At 60.4% G+C, this 25,406-nt stretch overlaps 2 protein-coding genes and 1 long non-coding RNA gene across 8 annotated transcripts in view; 2 read left to right on the top strand and 1 right to left on the bottom strand.

Moving 5' to 3' along the window:
- CELSR3 (cadherin EGF LAG seven-pass G-type receptor 3) overlaps window positions 1–13,643 on the top strand; it is a 30,492-nt gene extending 16,849 nt beyond the window's left edge. For both annotated transcript variants that reach the window (XM_027523809.1, XM_027523808.1), the window contains 19 exons: window positions 1,024–1,118; window positions 1,339–1,548; window positions 1,778–1,973; window positions 2,222–2,377; window positions 2,699–2,873; window positions 3,436–3,603; window positions 3,829–3,955; window positions 4,044–4,250; window positions 4,448–4,622; window positions 4,848–4,960; window positions 5,919–5,998; window positions 6,514–6,637; window positions 7,047–7,163; window positions 7,269–7,417; window positions 7,665–7,780; window positions 8,073–8,231; window positions 8,753–8,953; window positions 9,764–10,652; window positions 11,860–13,643. In XM_027523809.1, coding sequence (XP_027379610.1) covers window positions 1,024–1,118; window positions 1,339–1,548; window positions 1,778–1,973; window positions 2,222–2,377; window positions 2,699–2,873; window positions 3,436–3,603; window positions 3,829–3,955; window positions 4,044–4,250; window positions 4,448–4,622; window positions 4,848–4,960; window positions 5,919–5,998; window positions 6,514–6,637; window positions 7,047–7,163; window positions 7,269–7,417; window positions 7,665–7,780; window positions 8,073–8,231; window positions 8,753–8,953; window positions 9,764–10,652; window positions 11,860–11,887 — 3,485 coding nt within the window. In that variant the 3' untranslated portion in view covers window positions 11,888–13,643. The remainder of the gene's footprint in view (window positions 1–1,023; window positions 1,119–1,338; window positions 1,549–1,777; window positions 1,974–2,221; window positions 2,378–2,698; window positions 2,874–3,435; window positions 3,604–3,828; window positions 3,956–4,043; window positions 4,251–4,447; window positions 4,623–4,847; window positions 4,961–5,918; window positions 5,999–6,513; window positions 6,638–7,046; window positions 7,164–7,268; window positions 7,418–7,664; window positions 7,781–8,072; window positions 8,232–8,752; window positions 8,954–9,763; window positions 10,653–11,859) is intronic.
- LOC113881025 overlaps window positions 1–16,223 on the bottom strand; it is a 20,961-nt gene extending 4,738 nt beyond the window's left edge. Inside the window, exon 1 of the long non-coding RNA XR_003507909.1 lies at window positions 16,034–16,223. This is a non-coding gene — a long non-coding RNA (uncharacterized LOC113881025). The remainder of the gene's footprint in view (window positions 1–16,033) is intronic.
- SLC26A6 (solute carrier family 26 member 6) lies at window positions 14,420–25,406 on the top strand. Of its 5 annotated transcripts, XM_027523813.1 has the most exons (22): window positions 14,422–14,704; window positions 14,887–15,035; window positions 16,769–16,927; window positions 17,234–17,373; window positions 17,605–17,715; window positions 18,243–18,406; window positions 18,602–18,766; window positions 18,845–18,997; window positions 19,378–19,460; window positions 19,545–19,692; window positions 19,950–20,063; window positions 20,196–20,273; window positions 20,588–20,683; window positions 20,773–20,879; window positions 21,055–21,124; window positions 22,219–22,311; window positions 22,404–22,508; window positions 22,863–22,958; window positions 24,052–24,231; window positions 24,491–24,545; window positions 24,800–24,936; window positions 25,139–25,406. In XM_027523813.1, exons 3-22 carry the CDS (start codon window positions 16,809–16,811, stop codon window positions 25,151–25,153), a joined length of 2,229 nt encoding a protein of 742 aa, XP_027379614.1. In that variant the 5' UTR covers window positions 14,422–14,704; window positions 14,887–15,035; window positions 16,769–16,808; the 3' UTR covers window positions 25,154–25,406. The 5 variants fall into 5 exon arrangements, with proteins under 5 accessions (XP_027379611.1, XP_027379614.1, XP_027379612.1 ...); XM_027523810.1 differs by lacking the exon at window positions 14,887–15,035 and having other exon boundaries at window positions 14,420–14,704; XM_027523811.1 differs by lacking the exon at window positions 14,422–14,704 and having other exon boundaries at window positions 14,728–15,035.

Here is a 25,406-nt window from a genome sequence, read left to right as displayed (position 1 = left end):
TGTGCATGCTCCTGTGCGTGTTTCCCTGTGCCTGCGCACGTGTCTATGTCTGTCTTTTGGGAAGGGGTCTCTGCGTTGAAGTCAGTGTTCCTCTTGCTGGTGGCGACAAGCTCTCTTAAGGGCCAGGTCAATTTCATTCAACTTTCATTCCAGTCTCACAGATTAGAGAGAGATGGCAGCAAAGTCTTTGGGGAAGTTGAATTTTGTGTGGGAATTTTGATCCCCACCCTATTTTGGTCACAAAATTCTACTGGAAAACCTGGATGTCTGTGTGTGTGTGTGAAAGAGAGAGACGGGGGGGAGCATTGTGTGTCTGTGTGTTTGTCCTGGGTCACACAGCATCTACTTGTGTGTAGGTGAGAGCATTGGCTTGTGTGTTTGGGTGCACATGCACCCACACACACACACACACACACACACACACACACACACACACAGGGTTTCCCTGATAGCTCAGCTGGTAAAGAATCCGCCTGCAATGCAAGAGACCTGGTTTGATTTCTGGGTCGGCAAGATCCCCTGGAGAAAGGATAAGCTACCCACTCCAGTATTCTTGGGTTTCCCTGGTGGTTCAGTTGGTAAAGAATCCACCTGCAGTGTGGGAGACCTGGGTTCGATCCCTGGGTGGGGAAGATCTTCTGGAGGAGGGCATGGCAGCCAACTCTAGTATTCTGGCCTGGAAAAATCCCCAAGGACAGAGGAGCCCGGTGGCCTGCAGTCCATGGGGTCGCAAAGAGTCAGACACGATTGAGCGACTAGCACACACACACAGTCCCGCCCTTGTGTTCTCCTTTATGTCATGGCTGTTCGAAATGGTCCCCAGACCTCTAGGAATTGACTGATAAGCGCCTGGGGCCCATCTGGGCTGGGGATTGGGTCTTCTCCATCCTGGGGTGCAGCCATGGATGCCTACTCCCTGGTCCCTGCATCAGAGCTTCCTCTGGGGTAGAGGAGGGTGCTGTGGTTGCCTCCTCAGTGAAGGGGTCCAGGCCCCAGGACTGATCGAGGGTCACCTGCTTTCAGGTGCGGCCGTGCGGCTGTGCGACGAGGACCAGGGTTGGCTGGAGCCTGACCTCTTCAACTGTACCTCCCCAGCCTTCCGAGAACTCAATCTGCTGGTGAGACTGCCTGCACCTTGCCCTGCACACGAGACTGGCCCCAGCAGTGGCCCTGGCCCGTCTCCCCAGGCCCGTGGCGGGCCCTACACATCATGCCCCAGCCCTTGACATCCTGGGCTTTTCTGTGTAGTCCTTTAATCTGGCCAAACCCTTCTTCCCATGAGGCTTTTGAGAAAGGCCCAAGAGACCACAGATTGACCGCTTCTTCTTTATCCGGCAGCTGGATGGCCTGGAGCTGAATAAGACGGTCCTGGACACGGTGGAGGCCAAGAAGCTGGCTCAGAGGCTGCGGGAGGTGACCGGCCACACCGACCACTACTTCAGCCAGGACGTCCGAGTCACTGCCCGCCTGCTGGCCCACCTGCTGGCCTTTGAGAGCCGCCAGCAGGGCTTCGGGCTAACAGCCACACAGGATGCCCACTTCAATGAGGTGGGGCCGCACCTGGGGCTCCTGATTCCCTGGCCCCAGACCCCTGCCCCCCAGCTCAGGCCCCTCCTGATCCCCGGGAAGTGAAGCTCATGGGCTCTTTCTCCCACCTTGTCCACTCCAGACCTACTCCCTGCCTACTGGGGCCCCCCTAAGCACCTGGCCAGACCCCTCAGGCACCCCCTCACGTGTCCTTACCTGGCTGGGCCCGCTTTCACCTCCCTCCTCCCAGAATCTGCTGTGGGCCGGCTCTGCACTGCTCGCTCCAGAGACCGGGGACTTGTGGGCTGCGCTGGGGCAGCGGGCCCCCGGAGGCTCCCCGGGCAGCGCCGGGCTGGTGCAGCGCCTGGAAGAGTACGCAGCCACGCTCGCGAGGAACATGGAACTCACGTACCTGAACCCCGTGGGGCTGGTGACACCCAACATCAGTATGTGGAGGGTGGGCTGGGGCAGGGGGCTGTGAACTCAGACCCGGAGGTCCGAGGGGTGGGGGCTGTGGGTGGCAACATTAGTGGCTCAAGACTGTGCTTGGCAGGGACGCAGGCTCTGCGCTGGTAGCCAGGAGGCCATATGGGTGCTGGGACTTGGGTCCAGAGTCGGGGGAGGCGGGAGGGGGAGATCCCTCAGCACAGGGTGGAGATCCTTGCTGGGTCTCACCCCTCTTCCTCTGGGGCAGTGCTCAGCATCGACCGCATGGAGCACCCCAGTCCCACCAGGGGGACTCGTCGCTACCCTCGTTACCACAGCAACCTTTTCCGGGGCCAGGATGCCTGGGACCCTCACACGCATGTGCTGCTGTCTTCCCAGGCCCCACGGCCATCCCCCGCTGAAGGTGAGAGGTCACCCCTGGGCCAGGTCTCGTTTCCCTGCCCAACCCCTGCCCAAAGCGGAACCCTGCATGGCCCTCCTGTCACTTCTCTCTTTGCCCAGACCCTCCCCCTCACTGCAAATGACCTCTGACAGGCCTGGATACTCAGGATTCAGCCCCAGGGGCCTGTGAGTTCTTCACTGGCACCTGCTCCCTGCACTCCCTGGTTCTGGACCCTCAGGGAAGAGATTCCCATGCTTGATGCTGGCTCCGGGTCAGAGCTGGGTCTGTGGGTGCTTGGGGGTCAGAGGTCACTGACAGTGGCTCCTCCCCCTCCTCCGGCAGTTCTGTACCCCAGCGGCAGCAGCATGGAAAATGCCACCACCTCGAGCATGGCACCCCCACCAGCCCCTCCAGAGCCCGAACCCGAGCCTGGGATCTCCATTGTCATCCTCCTGGTTTACCGCACCCTTGGGGGGCTGCTCCCTGCCCAGTTCCAGGCCGAGCGCCGGGGTGCCAGGTATGAGTAGAGTTACCCCCAGGCCTCTCAACCCTGGGCTGCCTGCTCGCTCTGACCCAGCTTAGAACCACCCCCCACTTATGGTGGACAGACAAGCAGGTTCACCATCATCCAGAGACGCGCCTGGCCACACTCCTGCTCTGCGAGTCTCATCCGTGCCGGGCTCCGCCGTGTCAGTGTGTCTGGGGGACTAGATAGACACAGAGCCACAGCTGGGCCAGTCACATAAAGGATACAGGAGCCAGCCAGACAGGCAGACTGGCCTATGGAGATGGGCTGACCGAAGGGGGCCAGCCGGGGGCATGCAGGGAGACACAAAGTCTACAGCTGCTTAGGCTGCAGGCTCCAATGTGAGCAATGGATCCAAAGCCCCTCAGCTGTAATTCTGCAGAACCAGGCCATGGACTCCTGGTGTTGAGGCCACTCAGTGGAGGCTGAAGGAGTTCTCAGAAACAACACCCAGCCCAGGGTGCCCCAAGCTCTGGGCAAGGGAAGACAGGGAGGTGGGCAGTCAGCTTGGGAAGGCTGGCGGCATCCAAGCTCAGGTGGGGTGTCTCCTCAGGGTTCCCCAGAACCCAGTTATGAACTCCCCGGTGGTCAGTGTGGCTGTGTTCCACGGACGCAACTTCCTACGAGGTGTCCTGGAGTCCCCTATCAGCCTGGAGTTCCGCCTGCTACAGACAGCGAATCGCAGCAAGGCCATCTGTGTGCAGTGGGACCCGCCTGGCCCGTGAGGACCTCCACTCTGGAAACCCTTGGTCCCCCTGGTAGCCCCTGGGAGGCCCAGCCTGCCCCTGGGGCCCCCACCCATGCCCCTGTGCACCCAGACCCATGAGGAATGCGGCTCCCGAACTCCAGGCGCCCGCGGCCCCTCCCAGTGCCTCTCATAAACCCCTGCCTGGCGACGGGGCTCTCCCCCGAGGGGATGGTCGGTCTGACTGCGCTGTGGCCACAGGGCGGACCAGCACGGCTTGTGGACTGCACGGGACTGTGAGCTGGTGCACAGGAACGGATCCCACGCACGGTGTCGCTGCAGCCGGACAGGCACCTTCGGGGTCCTCATGGATGCCTCCCCCCGTGAGGTGGGGCTGGGTTCGGGGAGCTGAGGGAGTGGGAGGCTCAAAGGGCAGGGGTGCCTGACCGTCCCTGCGACCCTCCCTGTCCCCGCAGCGGCTGGAGGGTGACCTGGAGCTTCTGGCGGTGTTCACCCACGTGGTCATGGCAGTGTCCGTGGCTGCGCTGCTGCTGACCGCGGCTGTCCTGCTGAGCCTGCGCAGCCTCAAGTCCAACATGCGGGGGATCCATGCCAACGTGGCTGCCGCCCTGGGGGTGGCTGAGCTCCTGTTCCTGCTGGGGATCCACAGGACCCAAAACCAGGTGCAGGGGCCGGGTTGGGGGACCCGTGTGCTGCTGACCTCATATGGCCCAGGAAGGCGGAGGGCGCCAGAGTGCATGGTCAGAGGTCAGGGGTGCTCAGTCACTTTGGGGCGGGATGCTGGGGTAGGGTGCGGTGGTTGGGGGTTCAGAGGCGGAGTGAGGCGGAGAGGTCCTGACGTCCCCCCGACCCCCACCAGCTGCTGTGCACCGCGGTCGCCATCCTCCTGCACTACTTCTTCCTGGGCACCTTTGCGTGGCTCCTCGTGCAGGGGCTGCACCTCTACCGCATGCAGGTGGAGCCCCGCAACGTGGACCGCGGCGCCATGCGCTTCTACCACGCCCTGGGCTGGGGCGTGCCTGCCGTGCTGCTGGGTGAGGGCCTTGCTCCCTGGCCTGTCCAGGCCTGTGACCCCTGACCTCCATCCATCACGTGGGCTGACCCCTGCCCCTGATCGTGACCCTAGCCTCAGCCCCCTGTGCCACTTGTTCAGGGAGGAGCCTGCCCTGCCCCCACCCCAGCTTCTCCCCGGGTACGTGAGAGGGTTGGTCGGCAGCTCTGGAACACACCCCCTCCATCCTGTCCCTTCTCCTCTGCAGGCCTGGCCGTTGGCCTGGATCCCGAGGGCTACGGGAACCCTGACTTCTGCTGGATCTCCATCCACGACCCCCTCATCTGGAGCTTCGCTGGCCCTGTCATCCTTGTGCTCCTGGTGAGTACCCTCTACTCAGTCCCGCCTTGTGCTCCCCTCAGTGGGATGGGATAGGAGGTGGCCCTGCAGCCAGTGTGGTGGTATCGGCCAAGGGGTGCCAGGTGGCAGTCTGCAGGCTTCCTGGGCTCAGCCTCCTTTTCTGTTCCTGCCCAGCTGGCATGGAGATGGCAGATGTGGGGTCACAAGCTCGGCTGCTCTCCCTACCTGTCTATCTCTCCATCTCTATTTTTCCATCCCTCTCTGCTTCCCTTTGATGGACTTCCCTTGTTGGACTTTGCCAACAAAGGTCTGTCTAGTCATGGCTATGGTTTTTCCAGTAGTCATGTATGGATGTGAGAGTTGGACTATAAAGAAAGCTGAGCATAGAAGAATGGATGCTTTTGAACTGTGGTGTTGGAGAAGACTCTTGAGAATCCCTTGGACTGCAAGGAGATCCAACCAGTCCATCCTAAAGGAGATCAGTCCTGGGTGTTCATTGGAAGGACTGATGCTGAAGCTGAAACTCCAATACTTTGGCCACCTGATGTGAAGAGCTGACTCATTTGAAAAGACCCTGATGCTAGGAACGATTGAAGGTGGGAGGAGAAGGGGATGACAGAGGATGAAATGGCTGGATGGCATCACCGTCTCAATGGACCTGAGTTTGAGTAAACTCCAGGAGTTGGTGATGGACAAGGGGGCCTGGCGTGCTGCAGTCCATGGGGTTGCAAAGAGTTAGACATGACTGAGTGACTGAACTAAACTGTTTCCCTATCTCTGACTTTTTCCATGATTCTAAGCTCCTCTGTTTCTTCTTGGTTATTATGTGTGTGTCTGTATATCTGTGTATATTTCTCACGGGTTCTGCCTCTCTGTCTATGAGTCTCAGTGTCTTCTGTCCCTGTCTCTCTGTTTGTCTCTCACTCTCTCTGTCTCTCTCTGCCCTGCTCCTGATCCACATGTCTGGCTGTGGGTCCAGATGAATGGGACCATGTTTCTCCTCGCGGCCCGCACATCCTGCTCCACTGGGCAGAGGGAGGCCAAGAAGACCTCCGTGCTGTGAGTTAGCTTGTTGGGGGAGTGGGGGATTTTCAGAATGGCAGCCCTCTCCTGGGTGGGGTTGGGGGGCTTCCTGGAGCACCCCTGGTTCAGGCTGGGCTCCAGATTCTGGGTAGGGGGATGAAGTCACCCTTTATCCCCTAGCCAGCCGTCCCTCTCTGGTACCCTTGACTTACTTTGGCCCCACACGTCTGTCTCCACCCTGCTGTCTCTCCAGTCTCCCAATGCCTGGATGGCTCACTTTGCCCTTTGCCTTGCGTGTTTGCATGTGCCTTCCATGCTTTCTCTCATGCCCCGCCTCCCAATTCCAGTCGGCTTTCCCCATGTCCCCTCGCGGCTCCCTGAGTACTCTCCTGGTTCCGCCTGTGACCTCCAGACTCCCCTAGTGCCCTCCTGAGAACCCCACATTTCCGTGTGAGTTCCTTTCCCTTCACATCCCCGTGTGTCCTCCCATGTCCCCCACTCGAGCCCTGCGTGACCCTCACGTGTCCTGTCCTTTCATGTTCCCGCGGCAGGACCCTTCGCAGCTCCTTTCTGCTCCTTCTACTGATCAGTGCCTCCTGGCTCTTTGGCCTTCTCGCGGTCAACCACAGCATCCTGGCCTTCCACTACCTCCACGCTGGACTCTGTGGGCTCCAGGTAACCCTGACACCGCCCCCCTGACTCTGGACCAGATGGGGCTTCGGTAGGGTGGGGCCCGGGGCCTTAACCCCAGGCCTGGAGCTGATGCCCACCCGATGATTGACAGCTGACTGCTGCTGAGCCTGGACTGGCCTTCATCAGTGCTGAGGCTCCTGGCTGCTTGCTGGTCCACAATGACCTTCACTGACTCCAGTCACTCATGACTTCTCACTACTTCTGTTGCCTTTCCCTCATTCCCTTACTGGGTCCCCCTGGGGCCTCCGCACAGCCTCACTCTCATCTGCAATGACTGATCCCACTTGCTGACCCTCATTGACTTCCACTGGCCCTAGCTGACCCCCTCACAGCCCTGCTCTGACCTCTCATGGCCCTCACTGTCTCCTCTCTGATCCTCGCTGACCCGCAGGGCCTGGTGGTATTGCTGCTCTTCTGTGTCCTGAACTCAGACACCCGGGCTGCCTGGACACCAGCCTGTCTGGGCAGGAAGGCAGCGCCCGAGGAGGCCAGGCCGGCGCCTGGGACGGTGAGGGGCCCTCCGGGCAGAGGAGTTGGGGTAGGGACCCCGGGAGGCCAGCGTTGGAGGCTTCCCCAGGGCTGGCTCACGCGCCTGTCCCCTCCACCACCCCAGGGGCCTGGCGCCTACAACAACACGGCCCTCTTTGAGGAGAGCGGCCTCATCCGCATCACTCTCGGTGCCTCCACTGTCTCCTCGGTGAGCAGTGCCCGGTCCGGGCGGACCCAGGACCAAGACAGCCAGCGGGGCCGCAGCTACCTCAGGTGAGGGCAGGGCCGCCTCGTGAGGGGGCATACGGCCCGGGGCTGGCATTACCGGGTCCTTGGGCTGGCTCCACCCGTCTTGGCCATCTGTGCCTCTGCTCTGCTGCCTCTGCCCCAGTGTCTTCTGCCACACACCCAGGGGTACCTTCAGAGCCATACCGTGTGCGGTTGGCTGGGTACTCACAGGTGCCCTGCTTCCAAAACACCCCGTCACATCCCTCTTTGATGGGGGCTCCTGTGTTTCTAGGGACAACGTCCTGGTTCGACATGGCTCGGCTGCTGACCACACTGACCATGGCCTCCAGGCTCACGCTGGCCCCACTGACCTGGACGTGGCCATGTTCCATCGAGATGCTGGTGGAGGTGGGGGCCCGGGCCAGGGAGGAGGGACTCAGAGGGTCTCTCCCCCGTTCCCCTTTCTTCTGCCCCCAGGTGGGAGCAGCAGCTGACAGGGCTGGGGCAAGCTCCCCTAAGGTCGCAGGTCCAGGAAGCACCTACCCAGACAGCCCCAATTCTCCTGGCCATGACCCAGCCCTCCTGTTCCTGCCTCCTACTCCAAGCTTGCCCCGAGTTCCCAGAGCCTCCCTCAAGACCCCCACGGCCCTCACCTCCCCCGGCCACTGCCGTGTGTTCCTCCTGACCTTCCCCCCTCCAGGCGCAGACTCCGACTCTGACAGTGACTTGTCCTTGGAGGAGGAGAGAAGTCTGTCCATCCCATCCTCAGAAAGTGAGGACAATGGCCGGACACGGGGCCGTTTCCAGCGTCCACTCCGCCGGGCAGCCCAGAGCGAGAGGCTCCTTACCCACCCCAAAGGTAATAGGACCCCTCTGACCCCATGGGTGACCAAGAGATACCCCATATTCCACTTGGGTGTGAACCCAGGAGCCCCGCTAGCCCCTGAAGATTCCTGGGACTGACTTTGGGGTCATCGTGGGGTGCCCCCACACCTCTCCCCATCCAGCCTCTCACCAGAGCTCTGCTGGCTAGAGACCCAGAAGGGGCCCAGGCAACAGATGAGCAAGGTCAGGGACATTACAGGGTGATGTGCCATCCCTCCTCTTCCCTGAGGGGTGGGGTTCAGCCTGGTCTTCCTGACCCCTCAGTCATCAGGTTTCCCCACCGCCAGTCTCTGTCTGTCTCAAGTCAAGAGTAGGGTGAGCTTATCAGTCCCTGGATGGTTCCATGGATCTCCGAGAGACACCCTCCTATTCCTACTGCTGCTCCATCAGCGAAGCCCAGATCTCAGGCATCATTAGGGTTAGGGGGCCACGGAGTCCGGATTGCGGGGTTGCCAGACCCTGCGGTGACTCTTGTAATCGACCCTGGCTCCGCAGACGTGGACGGCAATGACCTCCTGTCCTACTGGCCAGCCCTGGGGGAGTGCGAGGCTGCTCCCTGTGCTCTGCAGACCTGGGGCTCTGAAAGGCGCCTGGGGCTGGACACCAGCAAGGACGCAGCCAACAACAACCAGCCCGACCTGGCCCTGACCAGTGGCGATGAAACCTCCTTGGGTGGGGCCCAGCGCCAGAGAAAAGGTATGGAGCCCTCCGGGTTTCCCTGGGGGTCCAGTGGTTAAGGCTTCGCCTTCCAATGCAGGGAGTGTGCGGGTTCGATCCCTGGTTGGGGGAGCTAAGATCCTACATGCCCCGGCCGAAACCAAAACAGAACAAAAGGCTGACTTTAGCCTGTGCTCCAGGGACCCTGGGAAGTGGCCAAGCCCTGAGCCAGCGGATTTCATCCTCTTAATCCAAACAGCCTCACAGGGACCCTGAGGACTTATCTCCCTTGTGTGGGGGGTTCTGCTCCTCTATGCTGCTTCACGGTCCCACGGGACAGCCCCACTCTGGCCTGAGACGTGCTTGCCCCACAGAGACCCCAGGGGCCACTCTTGCCTTGACTCATGGGATTCCTCCCTGTCCCCCTGGAAGGTTTCTTCCCCTGGTCGTGCTTTCCAGGGGTCCCAAGGGGTTGTCCTTGTCCCAGCTCAAGGGGGTCTCTGCCTCTACTCCTGCGTCACCCCAGGGACTGCTCCTGCCCCAACCCTGGGATCCCTGCCCTTTGACCCTGACCTGGGGGCTGCTCCTCCTCTGATCTTGGGGGATGATTTGCCCCTACCCCCACAGCAAGGGGACCACCTCTCTCCTGAGACCGTGGATTACTGCCACCTCACTCTTACCCCTGTCCTGCAACCTCTCTGTGATTCCCAGGAGCGGCCTCTGTACCCTTTCCCCAAATGGTTTCTGCCCCCAAGTCTGTGTCCCAGGGATCCCAGACGCTGCTACATCCCTAGCCCCAGGGGAGTTCCTGGCCTTCAACACACTGTCCCCCGCGTGTTCCTCCTGCAGGCATCTTGAAGAACCGGTTGCAGTACCCGCTGGTGCCACAGACCCGAGGCGCCCCTGAATTGTCCTGGTGCCGTGCTGCCACCTTGGGCCACCGTGCAGTGCCGGCTGCCTCCTACGGTCGCATCTGTGCCGGTGGGGGCACCGGCAGCCTATCGCAGCCCGCCAGCCGCTACTCTTCCCGAGAACAGCTGGATTTGCTCCTGCGGCGGCAGCTGAGCCGTGAGCGGCTGGAGGAGGCCCCCGCCCCGGTCCTGCGTCCCCTGAGCCGGCCAGGTTCCCAGGAATGCCTGGACGCTGTGCCAGGCCGCCCGGAGCCCAGGGATCGGGGAAGCATCCTACCACGGCGGCAGCCACCCAGGGACCACCCTGGTGCCACGGCGGGCCGCTTCGGGTCACGGGATGCGCTGGACCGAGGGGCACCCTGCGAGTGGCTGCGCACGTTGCCCCCGCCCCGGGGTGCCCGGGACCTTGACCCACAGCCCCTGCCTCTGCCCCTGTCTCCCCAGCGGCAACTCTCAAGGGACCCCCTCTTGCCATCCCGGCCCCTGGACTCTCTGTCCAAGCGATCGAACTCAGGGGAGCCGCTGGACCACGCGCCTAGCCGGCACCCCTCACGAGAAGGCCTTGGGCCACCCCCGCAGCTGCTCAGAGTCCGGGAAGCGCCCGCCAGTGGCCCTAGCCACGGACCCTCCACAGAGCAGCTAGACATCCTCTCCTCCATCCTTGCCTCCTTCACCTCCTCGGCTCTCTCCTCCTCCGTGCAGTCCTCAGGCACACCCTCGGGCCCTCACACCACCCCCACCCCTTCTGCCACTGCCTCTGCGCTCGGACCCTCCACGCCACGCTCCGCCACCTCCCACAGCATCTCGGAGCTGTCTCCCGACTCAGAGTAAGTGGCATCCAGCCACCTGCTCACACCCCTGTCAGTTTAGGGCAATCTCCTATGCACCCTGCCCTATATTCCGCCACCAGATGGGGTGGGGTTTGGCAGAGAGCGTGGGCTGCCCTGGGCTCGGTGCAGCCAGGGAGCCATGGGCAGAGGGCAGAAGTCTGGCAGTGAGCGGGGTGATAAGCAGGAATGGGTGGCTATGTGACCTGGGCCTGCACCTCCTGGATGCAGGAGGTGAGTCAGGTACCTTCCGAAGGGCTTGAGCTCCTGGAGGGGGAGGGCAGGAGGTAGCCTGGAACATGGAAGGGGAAGGCAGGAGTCTCTGCTTGGGAACTTTGCTTAGGGTGGAGTGTGGATAAGGAGAAGTCAGACGTAGGGGCAGGCTTGGAACTTCAGTTTGAGAGTAAATCATTCAGTCTCTTGCTCACTCAGTCGATATGCAGCTCCTCCTACCTGGAGGCACTGTGGGGTGGGCCACACAGGAATTGAGCTGGGACCTGGTGCATCTCTGGCATTTGTGGGGTAGAGAATTAAACTGGGTACAGGAGTCAGAGAGGGAGTGGGGAGGAGCCAGAAAGGACCAGGCCTCGGAAGCCGAAAGTGGAGCTGAGTTTTAAGGAGGAGGAACAACTAGGCCAGGTTCTGTGGAGGTCCATAGGGTGACAAAAGCCTTCGGAGGGAAGGAGACCCTGGGACTGGGGAAGGAGACCATCAGAACCTGAGCAGACATCGGGGGGGAAGACAGGAAGGAGAGGGTGCAGGAGGAGGTCTGAGGTGCCCAAGGCTCTGGAAGGGGGTGGGGTGAGGATGAGGGAGCTGGGAGCACCCCCTGGGCCCTCCTGCAGCCTAGCCTTGGGGTCTGACTGTTGGGGAGGGCTGGGAGGACTGAGCAGGGGTTCAGGCTCTGGACTCACACTTGACCTCTCTGAACCTGTTTCATCATCTGCAAAATAGGCCTGTGGTAGCAAACTTGTTGAGGTGCGGAGATTAGGGAGATTTTTTTTGGGTCAGGTGTTTAACAGAACCTGTACATAGTAGGTGCTCACTCAGTGCTTAGAGAAAAGACATAGGTGGCAGCCAAAGGCCCTGGCTGGGGAGTCTGAGAGGTGAAGGTGATGGGGGAGGCGGCCCGGGTCAGGAATGGTGGGGTGTCCAGGGGGACCTGACTCTCAGCAACTGCCTTCCATCTCCACATTCAACTCCGCAGAGTTCCCAGAAGTGAAGGTCACTCCTGAGGAGCGGCTGAGCAGAAGAGGACCAGCGGGGAGCGATGGAGGATCTGGGCTAACAAAAGTGACTCCAGACTCGGGACTCAGCCTCCCACAGCCCCGCCCCCAGCTCTCCCTTTTGCTGCAGCACTGACTGTCCATGCTCATCTGTGAGCGTGTGCAAGTGTGTAACAGGCGCGGGGAGTGAGGGAGCCGGGGAAGGACTTTTATACATTTTGTACCTTTGTAACCAGAGAGATATGCTTATGTTATTTTTCAGCTTTTCTGTCTCCCGAGGTTCTGAGGCTGGGCTGGGAGGGGGAGGGGGACAGAGGGGAAAGAGGTACAGAGTTTGGGCCCATTTGGGTCCCTGGCAAATTATTGGCTCTTTCCTCTCATCTTAACGGGGAAGATTCAGACAGGAGGGGTAAATGCACCCCCACCCCCCATTCCCTGGTTGATCTGCATACTGTCGGGGCCCCAAGTGCAGAATTAATCTTTGCTTTTGCTTGGATGTCCCACAGGGCACACTTTGGGGACTCGGGGAGGGGGGGTTGGTCTTGAAAACGGGTCCTCTGACCTCCTCACAGGGGCTCGCTCATGCTGCCCCTCCCCGTGGATGTGTGTGTTTATTATGCGGAGTCCCTGCCACTTACTGCCTTATGTCCCAGGACTGATGCTGTGGGGCGCTGGTGGATGAGCAGATGTCATGTTTACAGATCTAGGCTTCCCTTCTCCCACGGGGAGGGGCTCAGGCCTCTATTCAGACATTCCTTCAGAGGGTGGATGGAGTCCTCGCAACCCCTGCCCCTGCCGCGTACAAATGTCGTGGTGCCATTTGGTTCCCTGACACTGCCCCCTGCTAGGATTTATTCTGAAGGGTGATGTCGGAGGGGGAGAAAAGGGAGCAGAAACAAGGGAATTAAAGACTCAGAATGTAGGTGCCACTGCCTCCCATGTTTACAGGAGCCTCCCTGGCCCCAGGCACCCGGGCTGCAGGAAGTGACTCAGTTCCATCTCTCCTTGATTCCCTTGTAAAGGGAAAAACGACTGTTAGGACCCAGTTCACAAACTCTCACTTTTTTTACTTCCTCTCCTGTCCAGAACTGGGGGCTTTGACATTTTGTTACTTTGTTTACAGGTCAAGAGTTTAAAACAGTTTTTACACTTTGTTTACAGTTTAAAACTTTGTGAACTTTTTGTTTACAGTTGAGAATGTTTTGTTTGTTTTTTTTCCCCCTTTGTTTACAAGTGAAAGGTAGAGAAAGTGGGAGAGGGGCTTGGAGGACCCACCTGTGAGGACCCTGAACCTGGCCATCTTGAGGGCTTTCTAACCCCCTAGTCGTCTCAGGCCAAAGGTCAGCCCTGAGTCCCCTGTTGAACAGCAGGCCCAGAAGGCCCAGTGGTAAGTGTAGGCATCTTCTTACCACTAGGAACTGCAGCCGTGCAGGGCTGTGGAAGGTCTGTGCAGATACCCACCTCCTTCACGCATACTCTTGGGAGGCAGTTTTTAAGGAGATTAAAAGTTCTACTTTACTGACTGGTGCCAAATCCCGCCAGCCAGGACCCCAGCTCTCCTTACCCAGAGTGACCCCAGCCCTTGAAGGGTTGAAGGGTCTGCTGTGGGGAGAGGGGGTTGTCCTTGCTATGTCCTAGGTTCTGTAGCTGCCCCTCTCTGGGAGGGGGAGTCCCCCCTCCAGCCCAGTGGCTCCTTTTCCTGTCTGTGTAAATTGTTCCGTGAAGCCGCGCTCTGTTTTGGGAATAAACTTCTATAGAAAATGGTTATTGCCTCATTCTCTTTGGGGATGGGGGATGGGGTAGGAGGGTGGCTATGAATGATTTCCCGGGGTTGACCTTGGGGAGAAATCTGAGCACTGCCCCCTCCTCCTCCCCGAGAATATTCGGCTATTTTTAGCTCATTTCATTGAAGATCTGGACCAGGTTGCGATCTCATCCTGAATTCTGTCCCTTCGACTTGAAGCTGGGCTTGAAGTATGAGCACAGGGTAAGGCCCCGTCAAGGCGGCAACTTGATGGCTTCCTAAGTCTGCCCAGCCTGCCGCCCTGACTTGGCATTTGCTCTGGCTGTCAAACCGACCCTAGGAGCTGCCTTCAGTCCATTGACACCACTGACCCCCAGCTGTCGGGACATCCCGTTCATCAGGAACCCAGGCAGAAGCCTTTCGACATCATGTGCTTCCTTTGGGGAGGGTGGTCGGGGGCGGAGGCGGGGTGGGGGGCGGAGCTTGCAAACTTTCAGGTCTGTGGGCCCAGCGTTGAAGGGAGCCCTTGAGCCCCTTGAATCTTAGAGACATGCCAGATCTCAGGGCCAAAGCCTGAGGGTGGTGCCCTCATGGAGGCATGAGAGGCCCTACGGACCCGGACACCCCACGGAGAGCTAAGGCTCTGGTCATCAGCCGCGCCCCTAGACATTCTGCTCCCCACCCCGAGGGCACCCTCCGCAAGAAGCCAGGACTTAGTGTCAGCCCCATACCACTCAGGAACCAGCTCAGGTCCTTAATCCCGCTTAGTCCCACAACCCGCTCAGGCAAGAGAATTAGTCGGGCCACGAGGAGGAGCCAGAGCCAAGTCATAGGGGAAGGAAAGGGTTAAATCTCCCTCCTTGGGGTTCGCTGAGCCGGCGGAGCGTCCCTTAAGCCCCGCCTCAGCACGCTGACTGGCCCAAGCCTTCCCCGTTCTGCCCGGGGATTGGCCGCTGGGAGTGAGCCTCATGCCTCGCCTCTGTCCCGGCCCCGCCTCTAGGGCCGTAGCGGCCTCTTGCCCGAGCTTGGTAGCTACCGCCTCTTGGATGCCCACCCGCCATGGGGCTGTCGGAAGCGCCGGGGTGAGTGCAGGGCGCGGCCTCGGTTCCTCGTGTTCGAGTGCCCGAGGGGAGGACCAGCCCTTGGCCCCCGAGCAGGCGCCCGGCTTGGGTTAGTTAGGAAAGGGGTGGGGGCACCACCGAGTTCCGAGCAGGCATTTCCCGCCTGCCGCGCCTCTGTTTACCGCTTTGTGGATTTTCCGCAGGCGGCTGCCCAACCGTAGCGAGGGATGGGGCGGGAGCCCGCGCGACCCCAGCCCCTATAGGCTGCGAGGAAAGCCGCTCCAGCGCCGTCCGAGGGCTAGCCGGGAGCCGCCGGGAGGCGGCTGTGTGCGGAGGAGCTCCGGCCCAGGAGGTGCGCCGGTGCGGCGCGTTGGGGCCCTGGACGTGGCTGCAAGAGTGTCCATAGCGAGGGCTTAAGTCCACCCAGCGATGCAACTGGTCCGGGAATGAGATCTCCGGCCCTTCTGGGTGCCGGGCCCTCCTAGAGGGAGGGGCCAAAGAGCTAGGCCCCGCCCTCCAAGCGCGGGTTCGGCGTCAGGGGGAGGCGAGGGGGCGGGAGTGGGCGCCCTTTAAGACTTCAAGTGACTCACGGAGGAGGGGCGAGGGGGGCTCAAAGATCTCTGTGAGTCGGCAATGCCAGTAGTCTCAGGATCGTCCTTGCACCCACTCCACTCCCTCCTTCCACCGGGACATCCAGGTTAGAGGCCCTTTCCAGGTGAGCTCCTGCCCGCCAGCTGGGAACCTTACCGTAGGTCAGAGCTTTTCACAGGGCAGAAATTTCCTGACAGGTGAAGGTTTTCCCCCTGAAGAGGGGAGCTACTCTCCAGGTAAGCTTTACCCCTCTGAGATCCCTTCCTAGGTGAGAGCTTTCCCCACTCAGAGCTTACCTTAGGTGCGAAGTCCCTCCTGATCAGAAGTTCCCAGGCAGGTGAAAACTTTCCCCCAGGTAAGCGCTCACTCTCTAAGAGCTCCTATTCCCAAGGAAGAACTATTTCTGGGACAGCTTCTCCCAGGTGACAGCGTGCCCCAGGTAAAAACTCCTTCCCCAAGCCTGTGAGTTCAGTCGATCGATCGTTCATGTCCTACTCTGCGACCCCATGGACTGTAGCCCACCAGCCTCCTCTCCTCTGTCCATGGGATTCTCAGGGATCGCACCTGCATCTCCTGAATTGCAGGCGTTTTTTTTTGTTTATTTGTTTTACCACTGAGCCATCAGGGAACCCTAAGAACTCCCTCCCACCCCCCAGATCTCCTATTCCAGTGAGATCATTCCTCTTATTCAGATGGTAGCCACTGGGCAGATCAGAGATTCTCCCCAGGACAGACCTCACCTAGCTGGTGAAAACTTACCTGTTAGGGAAGAGCTTCCTATTAGGCGAGATCCTCCCAGAGATCATCTTCTCAAGTGAGATTGTCCCCCATTAGTAAGAGAGCGTCCCTTTCCAGGCTCGAAACTCTTCCCTCTTGGTGAGAACCATGCCCCTGGATTTCCCAGATGGGGCCTCAGTTGCCTACCACCTGGACCGTGTGACTGGAGTTCTGGGGGCAGTCTTAGCCCCGATGCTTTCCTTTTCTTAGAGCCGCCTCCTCCTATAAAGAGGCTTGCCTGGTGTGCTGGATTCCTTCTCCCCTGTCTGCACTCTCAGACAACACACACTGGGTTCGTGGGGCGGCTGGATAAGGACTCAGACTGGACAGGGATTGGCTGGTGGAGAGCAGGGGTTGGGGGAGGAGGCTGGGAGGAGCAGTCAGCCTGCGAGCTAGATTGGTGAACAGAACACCAAAGGCTGGGCAGCCACACCTGGGCCGAAGTGTGGCTTATGCTCATCCTGCTGTCTCTTTGTGGGGGACTTTGGCCCAGCGAGAGTCTTCCACTAGCCAAAGTTCAGGTACTGCCCCTGCCTGGGCGTGGGCCTTGGGGCCTGCAGGAGGCGGCTGGGGGGTTGGACCTGTCTAGATCTTGAGACCTAGAAAAGCCAGATGGGGCATCCTCAAGCCCCGGGTGGAGGTCTAGGGGCGGCTGGGCCAGGTTGTGCCCACACTGTTTCTGGCCTCACTGCCCACCCCACCCCCACCCTCCACCAGAGAGAGGGACACGCAGGCACTGCTGTCCAGGACGCAGGCCATGGAGCTGAGGCGGCGAGACTACCATGTGGAGCGGCCGCTGCTGAACCAAGAACAGCTGGAGGAGCTGGGGAGCCGGAGCCCAGCACAAGTGACGCTCCAGTGGCGAACCTGGTTTCGGTAAGGTTGATGGTGGGCCCTGGCCAGGACCGAGGGAGCCCCTGCCTCTGAGACCTACTTGGGCTTGGGCTGGGTGGCTCAGTCGGTGAAGAATCTGCCTGCAATGCTGGAGACCCGGGTTCAATTCCCAGGGTCGTGAAGATCCCCTGGAGAAGGAAATGGCAACCCACTCCAGTATTCTTGCCTGGAAAAGTCCCGTGGACAGAGGGACCTGGCGGGCTACAGTCCTTGGGGGTCACAAAGAGAAGGACACGACTGAGCAACTAAACTACCACCAGCACCTAATACCTACCCTGGTGTCCCCAGCTGCTCCCGTGCGCGGGCCCAAGCCCTTCTGCTTCAGTACCTCCCGGTTTTGGCCTGGCTTCCCCAGTATTCTGTGCGTGACTGGCTTCTGGGTGACTTGTTGTCTGGCCTGAGTGTGGCCATTATGCAGCTACCACAGGGTAAGCAACACTTGACCTGGACACTACCCTCAACCCTTGGATGGTGATCCTGACCCTTCAAGGCCTTAGCCTGTGGTCTGTGCACCCCACCCCCACCTCAACCCCCGCCTTCCCCATGGCCAAAAGCATGACTCCTGCCCCTGGGACTATGGTGCATGACCCAGGGCCAGCATTTCTGCATCCTTCCAAGCCCCTGACCTCAAGTCTACATTGCTACCATTCCACCTCTAGGCCTTGCCTATGCCCTCCTGGCTGGACTGCCCCCCGTGTTTGGCCTCTACAGCTCCTTCTATCCTGTCTTTGTTTATTTCCTGTTTGGGACTTCCCGGCACATCTCTGTGGGTGAGTGGAGCCAGGCCTAACCTTGCAGGAGCATGCCCACATTCCCCAGGGGGGCAGGGAGAGGGGGCACTGAGCAAGGCCGAAAGACCTAGGGAAGAGGGAGGGAGGCATTGGTGTGGGCATTCTAGGTGGGACTGGGCCTCTGACCATGCACACACAGATTCAGATGATTAGAGGCCCTGACCCAGGAGGATGTGGTGGGTGAATCCACTCATGGGGCCCAGACTTGGCTGGCACAAGCCTGGAAGCCTGAGTCAGGCCATGCACCCTTCCCCATTCCACTTTTCACTAGGGGAGCCATCCTGAGCCCGTGGACACAGTCTGGGCAGGGGAAATGATGCTAGGCATCCTCAAGAGCCTTGGAACTTGGGGTGCATACCTGACCGTCAGCACTGCCCTCCATTAGCACAGCATAGTCTGGGGACATTTGTCTAGAACTGGGTGTCTCCTGGTCGCTCCCTTAAGACCCAGAATCCAGGGCAGGCCGTGTTCTCCCCGCTTCAGACCACCCTGATCTGCCCTTGCAGGCACCTTTGCCGTCATGTCTGTGATGGTGGGCAGTGTGATGGAATCACTGGCTCCGGACGACGCCTTCCTGCTGGGCTTGAACTCCACACTCGATGTGGCAGCCAGAGACGCTACCCGGGTGCAGCTGGCCTCCACTCTCAGTGTCCTTGTTGGCCTTTTCCAGGTGCAGAGCCATCAGGAGTACATGCCCCTGACTGCCAATCCCACCCCGCACCCCCACCCCACCCCATCTGACAGTTTTCTCTGAGTGTCTGACGATCACCTCCCCCCTCATTGCTCGTGATCTCACCTGCCCTGGGCTCTGCCCCAGCCACCGCTAGGACCCTCACCTCCCCTGACTGTCCCGTGCACCCCACAGGTGGGGCTGGGCATGGTCCACTTCGGCTTCGTGGTCACCTACCTATCAGAGCCTCTGGTCCGAGCCTACACCACAGCCGCGTCCGTGCACGTGTTTGTCTCGCAACTCAAGTATGTGTTTGGCCTCCATCTAAGCAGCCGCTCTGGACCGCTGTCCCTCATCTATGTGAGTGAGGGCAGGGAGGAGGGACAGGTGGATGGGCCCAGGACCAGGAGGGCTGGCTGTGACCCCGCCTCCCCTCAGACAGTACTGGAGGTCTGCTGGAAGCTGCCCCAGATGGTGGTCGGTACTATGGTCACTGCCATAGTGGCGGGAGTGGTGCTCGTGCTGGTGAAGCTGCTGAATGAAAAGCTACGGCGACATCTGCCCATGCCACTCCCCGGGGAGCTGCTGACGGTTGGAATCTCGGGGGCCCCTCGGGGGTGGGGATAGGGTGGGGGGTGACGTGGGGTAGGGGGGTGGTGGCAGACTAGGGGAAGGGTAAGTGAGGAGATTTCCTGCCGTGTGGGCATCCCCCAGGTTTTTAGAAACTAGCTGTAGTGGGGACTGAAGACGGGGTGGCGGGGAGGGGGGAACCCCAGTAGACCGCCCCTGGCAGCATCTCCTTTTCTCGAAATGGTGGTATGCCGCTCTCAGCCTATCGCTGACGTCACCCCACCTGTCTGAAGGTTTCGCTTCAGGCTTCTCTCTTTACCCACCGGGTGGTTTCTCTGGTTTCTCTCCCACTTCACGGTAGTGGTGCCAGGGCCTCCCCTGACCCTGTCCTCTCCCCGCAGCTCATTGGAGCCACAGGCATCTCCTACGGTGTGGGCCTGAAGCAGGCATTCGGGGTGGACATCGTGGGCAAAATCCCCACAGGGTGAGCTCCGGCCCCTGTCGGGTCAGGGAGGGTTGGGCGGCCAGGCCCAGAACCTTCCTTTGGCCTCACCAATGCCCCTCACAGGCTGGTGCCCCCGATGGCCCCCCGCCCCCAGCTGTTCGCAAAGCTTCTGGGTAATGCCTTCGCCATCGCTGTGGTTGGGTTTGCCATCGCCATCTCACTGGGCAAGATCTTCGCCTTGAGGCACGGCTACCGGGTGTACAGCAACCAGGTCTGGGGAATGGGATGCGGGACACGGAGCGGGCAGGGGTCCCCAGACCCCAGGCCCTGGGAAGGGGTGGGGGGATGGAGTACCAGGCGGGAGACAGGAAAAGAGCACACAGATGTGCTGGGGCCGCGTGGGGGACGCGGGACAGTGGCCGAGTCTTTGTGGGCTGCAGAGTGGGCGTGGAGGTGGGGGTGCGTCGGTCTGGACACAGTGACGCCGCACCGCAAATGACGTGTGCTCGCTCCTCACTCCCCGCTCAGGAGCTGGTGGCTCTCGGCCTGAGTAACCTCCTTGGGGGCATCTTCCAGTGCTTCCCTGTGAGCTGCTCTATGTCTCGGAGTCTGGTGCAGGAGAGCACGGGGGGCAACACACAGGTGAGCATAGGTGTGCCTCCGCATGCGCTGCTTTGCTGGGTGGTCCTCCCCCTGCTCCCCCTTTCCCCCTCGGCTCTCCCCACTTCTCCCCTGCACTCCAGCCTACCCGCCCTGCTTATACCCACTCCACAGGTGGCTGGAGCCATCTCCTCCCTTTTCATCCTCATTATCATCGTCAAACTGGGAGAACTCTTCCAAGACCTACCCAAGGTGAGCCCCCAGCCCACCCAGCCAGGCTCGAGGGCCTGGGCCAGGCCAGGAACTCAGAGCAGTCCATCATGTCCCAGGAGACGGGGAAGGATACAGGGTCAGGCTGGAAGTCTCTGGGGAGAGGTTTGGAGTGGAGGGGCAGGGGTAAAAACCTTAGCGTCAGAGCGCAGACATTAGGTTCCGAGGGAAGGAGGTAATTGGTGTCGTGGAGGGTCCTACCAGGCGCTCCAGGACAGTCTGGCTCATCGGGGGATTCAGGGTGGTGAGCAGCCAGCACCTCTCACTAGCCCCTGGTGGCCTTCCTCGTCCCCTAGGCGGTCCTGGCTGCCGTGGTCATCGTGAACTTGAAGGGCATGGTGATGCAGTGCACTGACGTGGTCTCCCTCTGGAAGGCCAATCGAATGGATCTGGTGAGACGGCTGGGACGCTGGGGATGGGGTCAGGGCCTCAGCCCAGTGACCCTGCGGGAGCCTGTGGACCACGGCCCTTCTGTTTGCAGCTCATCTGGGTGGTGACCTTTGTGGCCACCATCCTGCTGAACCTGGACCTCGGCCTGGCAGTGGCAGTGGTATTCTCCCTGATGCTCGTGGTGGTCCGCACCCAGATGTAAGTCACCCCTGTGATGTCATCCCCCAGTTCCAGCTGCTGAGGGGACGAGGTACCCACTGGCTTCCTCCAGCTTTCCCACATCTGTGGCGGGGGGGGACCCCAGGCTCCTTAGAAAGCCCCCATTGCCCCCTCTCCTAACGCCCCCTTCTTGTGGCACTGTCTCCGTCTACAGGCCCCACTACTCTGTCCTGGGGCAGGTGCCAGACACAGATATTTACAGAGACGTGGCAGAGTACTCAGGGGTGAGCAGCAAGGGCTGAGCCGGGGGCGACACGGGTGGGGAGGGACGGGGCAAACTGGATCATCCCTTGTCAGCGCCTTCCACGCCTGGCGCGGGCAAGGGAGTGGGGTGGGGTGCTGACGGTGCTTTGGTCCGTGAAATTTCAAGAGAGGAATTTGGGGTCCCCCTACACATACACTCAGAGTGTGGGCCTTGGGGCCTGGGGGTGGGATCCGTCTTGGAGGTAGCAGTACAAGCCCCGTCCTGCAGAAGAGCCCTGGGTCAGGAATGCAGAGGGGCAAGATCCAGAGCACCAGGATGTAGGGGAAGTTGTTTCCGGATCTGATCAATGGAGTTACTGTCCTTTACCTCCTGAGAAGCCTCGTGCCAAGCTCTGAGAACAAAGGCGGGGGCTCCGGAATCAAACCAGCTCATTTCCCCTCATGGAGACTTGAAGGTTGAGCCCAGAACATGAGGCAGAGTGGGAGGGTGGGTGGGGGGGACTGACATGCAGGGAGGAGCTCAGCTGGATGGCAAGGCAGGTGGGGGAAGTGGGGGTCGGGGGCGGGGGGGCAGGGACGTGGTTCAGGCCTAAAGGCCGAGCAGAGACCTGGAGTGTCCTGAGTGGCATGGGAGCTGGGGAAGCCTTGGCTGGGCTAGCAGCTGTGGAAGAGCTCCGTCTGCATTCAGGAAACAGCCCCCCAGTGCTAGGGTTGGACACCCAAGCAGAAGCTGAGAGCCGCTAAAACCTGACCTGGCTGCGAGGCTTGCAGGATCTTAGTTCCCAGACCAGGGATCAAGCCCACGCCCCTGCAGTGCAAGTGGGGAGTCTTAACCACTGGGCCACCAGGGAACTCCCCCAGCCTGGGTATTGGCAGAAGGACTGGGGGATGGGGTGGCAGAGGTTGAGGACCCCCTGGAGGAGGAAGAAGAAGCTCCGACAGGACCTCACCAGCTCCTGGGAGGGCATGGGCCACAGGCTGGGCCTTGTGTTGGCTGGGGAGCAGAGGGCTGGGGTGGCAGGTATCAGGGCACACGGGGGGAGGAAAGAAAGGAGGGCACGATGCAGCTAGGAGAGACGAGGGTTCAGCCACCCCCAACCTGACTTGTCCCCAGGCCAGGGAGGTCCCGGGCGTGAAGGTCTTCCGCTCCTCAGTCACCGTGTACTTCGCCAACGCCGAGCTCTACAGTGACTCACTGAAGCAGAGGGTGAGGCCTGGGGTCCGCGGGGCGAGGGCGAGGGGCAGAGGGTCCCTCCTCTCTCGCAACCTGCACATCCCTTGCGCTGTCCTTCGCTGCAGTGCGGTGTGGATGTGGACTACCTCCTCTCCCAGAAGAAGAAGCTGCTCCGGAAGCAAGAGCTGAAGCTGAAGCAACTGCAGAAGGAGAATAAGCTCCCCAAACAGGCAGGGCCCTCCCACCCCTCCCAGCCGCTCACCCTCATTCTTCAGCCCTTCTCCTCGCTCCCCGATGCCCCCAGGGACCCTGCTTTCCTCCCCTGGCAGGTCAGGGCTCTAGGGGGAGTCTGATTTTTTCTCCCGCCTCCTAAGCCAGTGGTGGCATGAACCATCACAGTCCTCTTCCCATAGTGGGTCACAACCCCACAGCCTTCAGCCTGGCTGCTCCAGGTCCCAAGCTTCAGTTCCTGGTCCACCTACCTACCTGCAGAAAGCCAGGGGACAACGCCAGGCCTGCCCGGCCTGATTGTCACCTGACATCTCAGACACCTCTTTCCTGGCCCGCCCCCTTTCCCGGCCTAGGCTGCCGCCTCCAAGGGCACGTCCGTCTCCATCAACGTCAACCCCACTGTCATGGACATCGAGAGCAACAACGATGTGGAGGGCTCCAAGGCCAGGGTGAGACTGGAGGGAGCGGGGAGCTTCAGGGATGAGGGTGCCCAGGTGATCCCGGGAGGAAGTCCATGGACCTACCAGCTGTGGGTTCAAGGTTGTCATGCCAGTGGCAGGAGGAGGGGAGTGATGGATCCGATACTGTGCAGGGAGACCTCTCGTGATATGCCATAGACGTCTGCTTGGGGCTCTCCAGTCTGTAATCTGATGCCTGGACAAAGACCTTGAATTTGTGGATCCCATAAGACTCCACAATCTGTGCTCATGGGAGGAGTGGGGACGGGGAGGGGCTGGGCATGTGGGAAAAATCTGGGGTCAAAGAGGACGCCGATCTCAAGTAGAGACTCTGGTGGACATCAAGTGGGATGTCCGCGTGGGCACGTGTGTCCGTGTGTCTCTTCTGCTTTGCTCCAGCGCCCCCTACTCACTCCACTCTGGCCCCCTGAGGATGGGGCATGGTCTCTGGATCCCCTTCCTTCTTTTTTTTCTTCAAATAATTTTTATTTGCTAATTTCTTTTGCTTTTGGTCATGCTGGCTCTCTGTTGCTGTGCGGACTTCTCTAGTTGCAGAGAGCGGGGGCTACTCTCTGTTGCGGTGCACGGGCTTCTCATGGCGGTGGCTTCTCTTGCTGCGGAGCCCAGGCTCTAGGCGCATGGGCTTCAGTAGTTGTGGCACGCGGCTTAGTTGCTCCATGGCACGTGGGATCTTCCTGGATCAGGGATTGAACCCACATCCCCTGCATTGGCAGGCGGATTCTTATCCACTGCACCACCAGGGAAGTCTCCCCTTCCTTCTTAAATGTCCCTATAAGCGTGGGCCCAGGCGGTAACAGAGCATGGTCTGTGTGCTCCCCGAGTCTGGGTGTCCTCTCCTGGGTGTCCCCATGTGTCCCTCCTGTCTTTGCATACCAGCTCCCCGTGTCCCTGTCCTCCTGTGTTCCCTGCATACCCCATATATGTGTGCATTTACGTGTATGCTCTCACGTCTGATTGTGTCTCCACACATCCGTGCATGTTCCCTGCCTTCCCCTCCGCTCCCTGCCCGCCTGCCCTCTGGCCCTTACCATGGGCGGCCCCTGCAGTGTGTCTGGTTCCCCAGGAGGCGAGCGCAGGGACTGAGCTAGAGGATACAGGAGCCTGGGCTCCAGAAGATGCCAAAGCCTCAGACATATCCTCGCTGAAGGCCCTAGGCCTGCCTCAGCCAGATTTCCACACCCTCATCCTGGACCTGAGCTCCTTTTCTTTCGTGGACACTGTGTGTCTCAAGAGCCTGAAGAATGTAAGGGGCTGGGGGCGTCCCTAAGAAGGGCCTTCGGGGAGGACAATCCTGATCTTCAACCCTGACCCTAAACTAGCTCCAAGAGCCCTCTGAGCCTGGTCCCCCCACCCTGAGCTACCCCTCTGAACTCCCTCCCCCCACCTCCCCTGAGCCCCACTCGGAGCCCCTGACCCCCACTCTGAGCCTGGTCCTCCCTGAGCTACCCCTTTGAACTCTCTCCCCCCGCCTGCCCTGAGCCTGGCCCCCTTTTGTGCCACAGATTTTCCGCGACTTCCGGGAGATTGAGGTGGAGGTGTACATGGCCGCCTGCCACGGTGCGTGGGGTGGACACAGAGAGAGAGGTCCGGGCAGGGGGTGGGGGTTCCGGCCGAGAAGTCTTCCAGGCAGCACAGGGAAAAAGTCTTTCTCTGAAACTGGAGGTCAGAGGTGTCCTGGGAGGCTGGGGTCAAGGGTCACGAGTGGGGGATTAGCTATAAGCCACAGAGGTGGTGGTTAGGGGGATGTTCTGCCAGCGCCTGGGGGTTCCTGGTGGCTCTGGAGTCAGGAGAGACCTACTCGTTGCCCACAGCTCCTGTGATCACGCAGCTTGAGGATGGGCACTTCTTCGATGCTTCTATCACCAAGCAGCACCTCTTTGCCTCGGTCCACGACGCTGTCCTCTTTGCGCTCCAACACCGGAGGTCTGGCCCCGTCAACCCTGTTTTGGTGAGTTGACCTCTGGCCTGCTGAGCTCTGTCTGTTTATCTCCTGCTCGTCCCCTCCTGACCCCATTTTGGGAAGTCCGCCCTTCCTGGATGACTCAGAATGGCTCTGTCCCGCAAGGACCCACTGCCTTCCCCTCCTGCCTGGAGAGGAGGCTGTCCTCTGGAAACTGACAGGACCCTCCTCTCCTTCTCTCCCGGCCCAGGTTACCAAACTCTGACCATGCTGCCGTTCCGCCTGAGACTGCCTGCCTCTGAAGGTTTGACAGGGTACCCGTGAGAAACCCCCCACCCCTGGGCTGCCTCCGGACGTCACCAGGAGTCCCCTCCGTGCACGCACATTCACACACATAACTCAGGGATGGAGGTCCTGGGACTCCAAGTTCAATGCTCTAGGCTGGGGATGAGACACTGGCCGAGTTGGAGAAGCAAACGTGTTTTTAACCTCAGGAATAAAGATTTGTTTGCCTGATA

Source organism: Bos indicus x Bos taurus, chromosome 22 (assembly GCF_003369695.1).
Source record: "Bos indicus x Bos taurus breed Angus x Brahman F1 hybrid chromosome 22, Bos_hybrid_MaternalHap_v2.0, whole genome shotgun sequence".
Taxonomy (NCBI): domain Eukaryota; kingdom Metazoa; phylum Chordata; class Mammalia; order Artiodactyla; family Bovidae; genus Bos; species Bos indicus x Bos taurus.
This window is presented reverse-complemented; position numbering and strand designations above follow the sequence as displayed.

Excerpts from the sequence above, each read along its gene's own strand:
- SLC26A6 (XM_027523810.1), top strand. The coding sequence starts at position 14,682 with ATGGGGCTGTCGGAAGCGCCGGG. Across the intron at positions 18,407-18,601 it reads TCCTTGTTGGCCTTTTCCAG|GTGGGGCTGGGCATGGTCCA; the intron begins GTGCAGAGCCAT and ends TGCACCCCACAG. Across the intron at positions 19,461-19,544 it reads GTGGGCAAAATCCCCACAGG|GCTGGTGCCCCCGATGGCCC; the intron begins GTGAGCTCCGGC and ends TGCCCCTCACAG.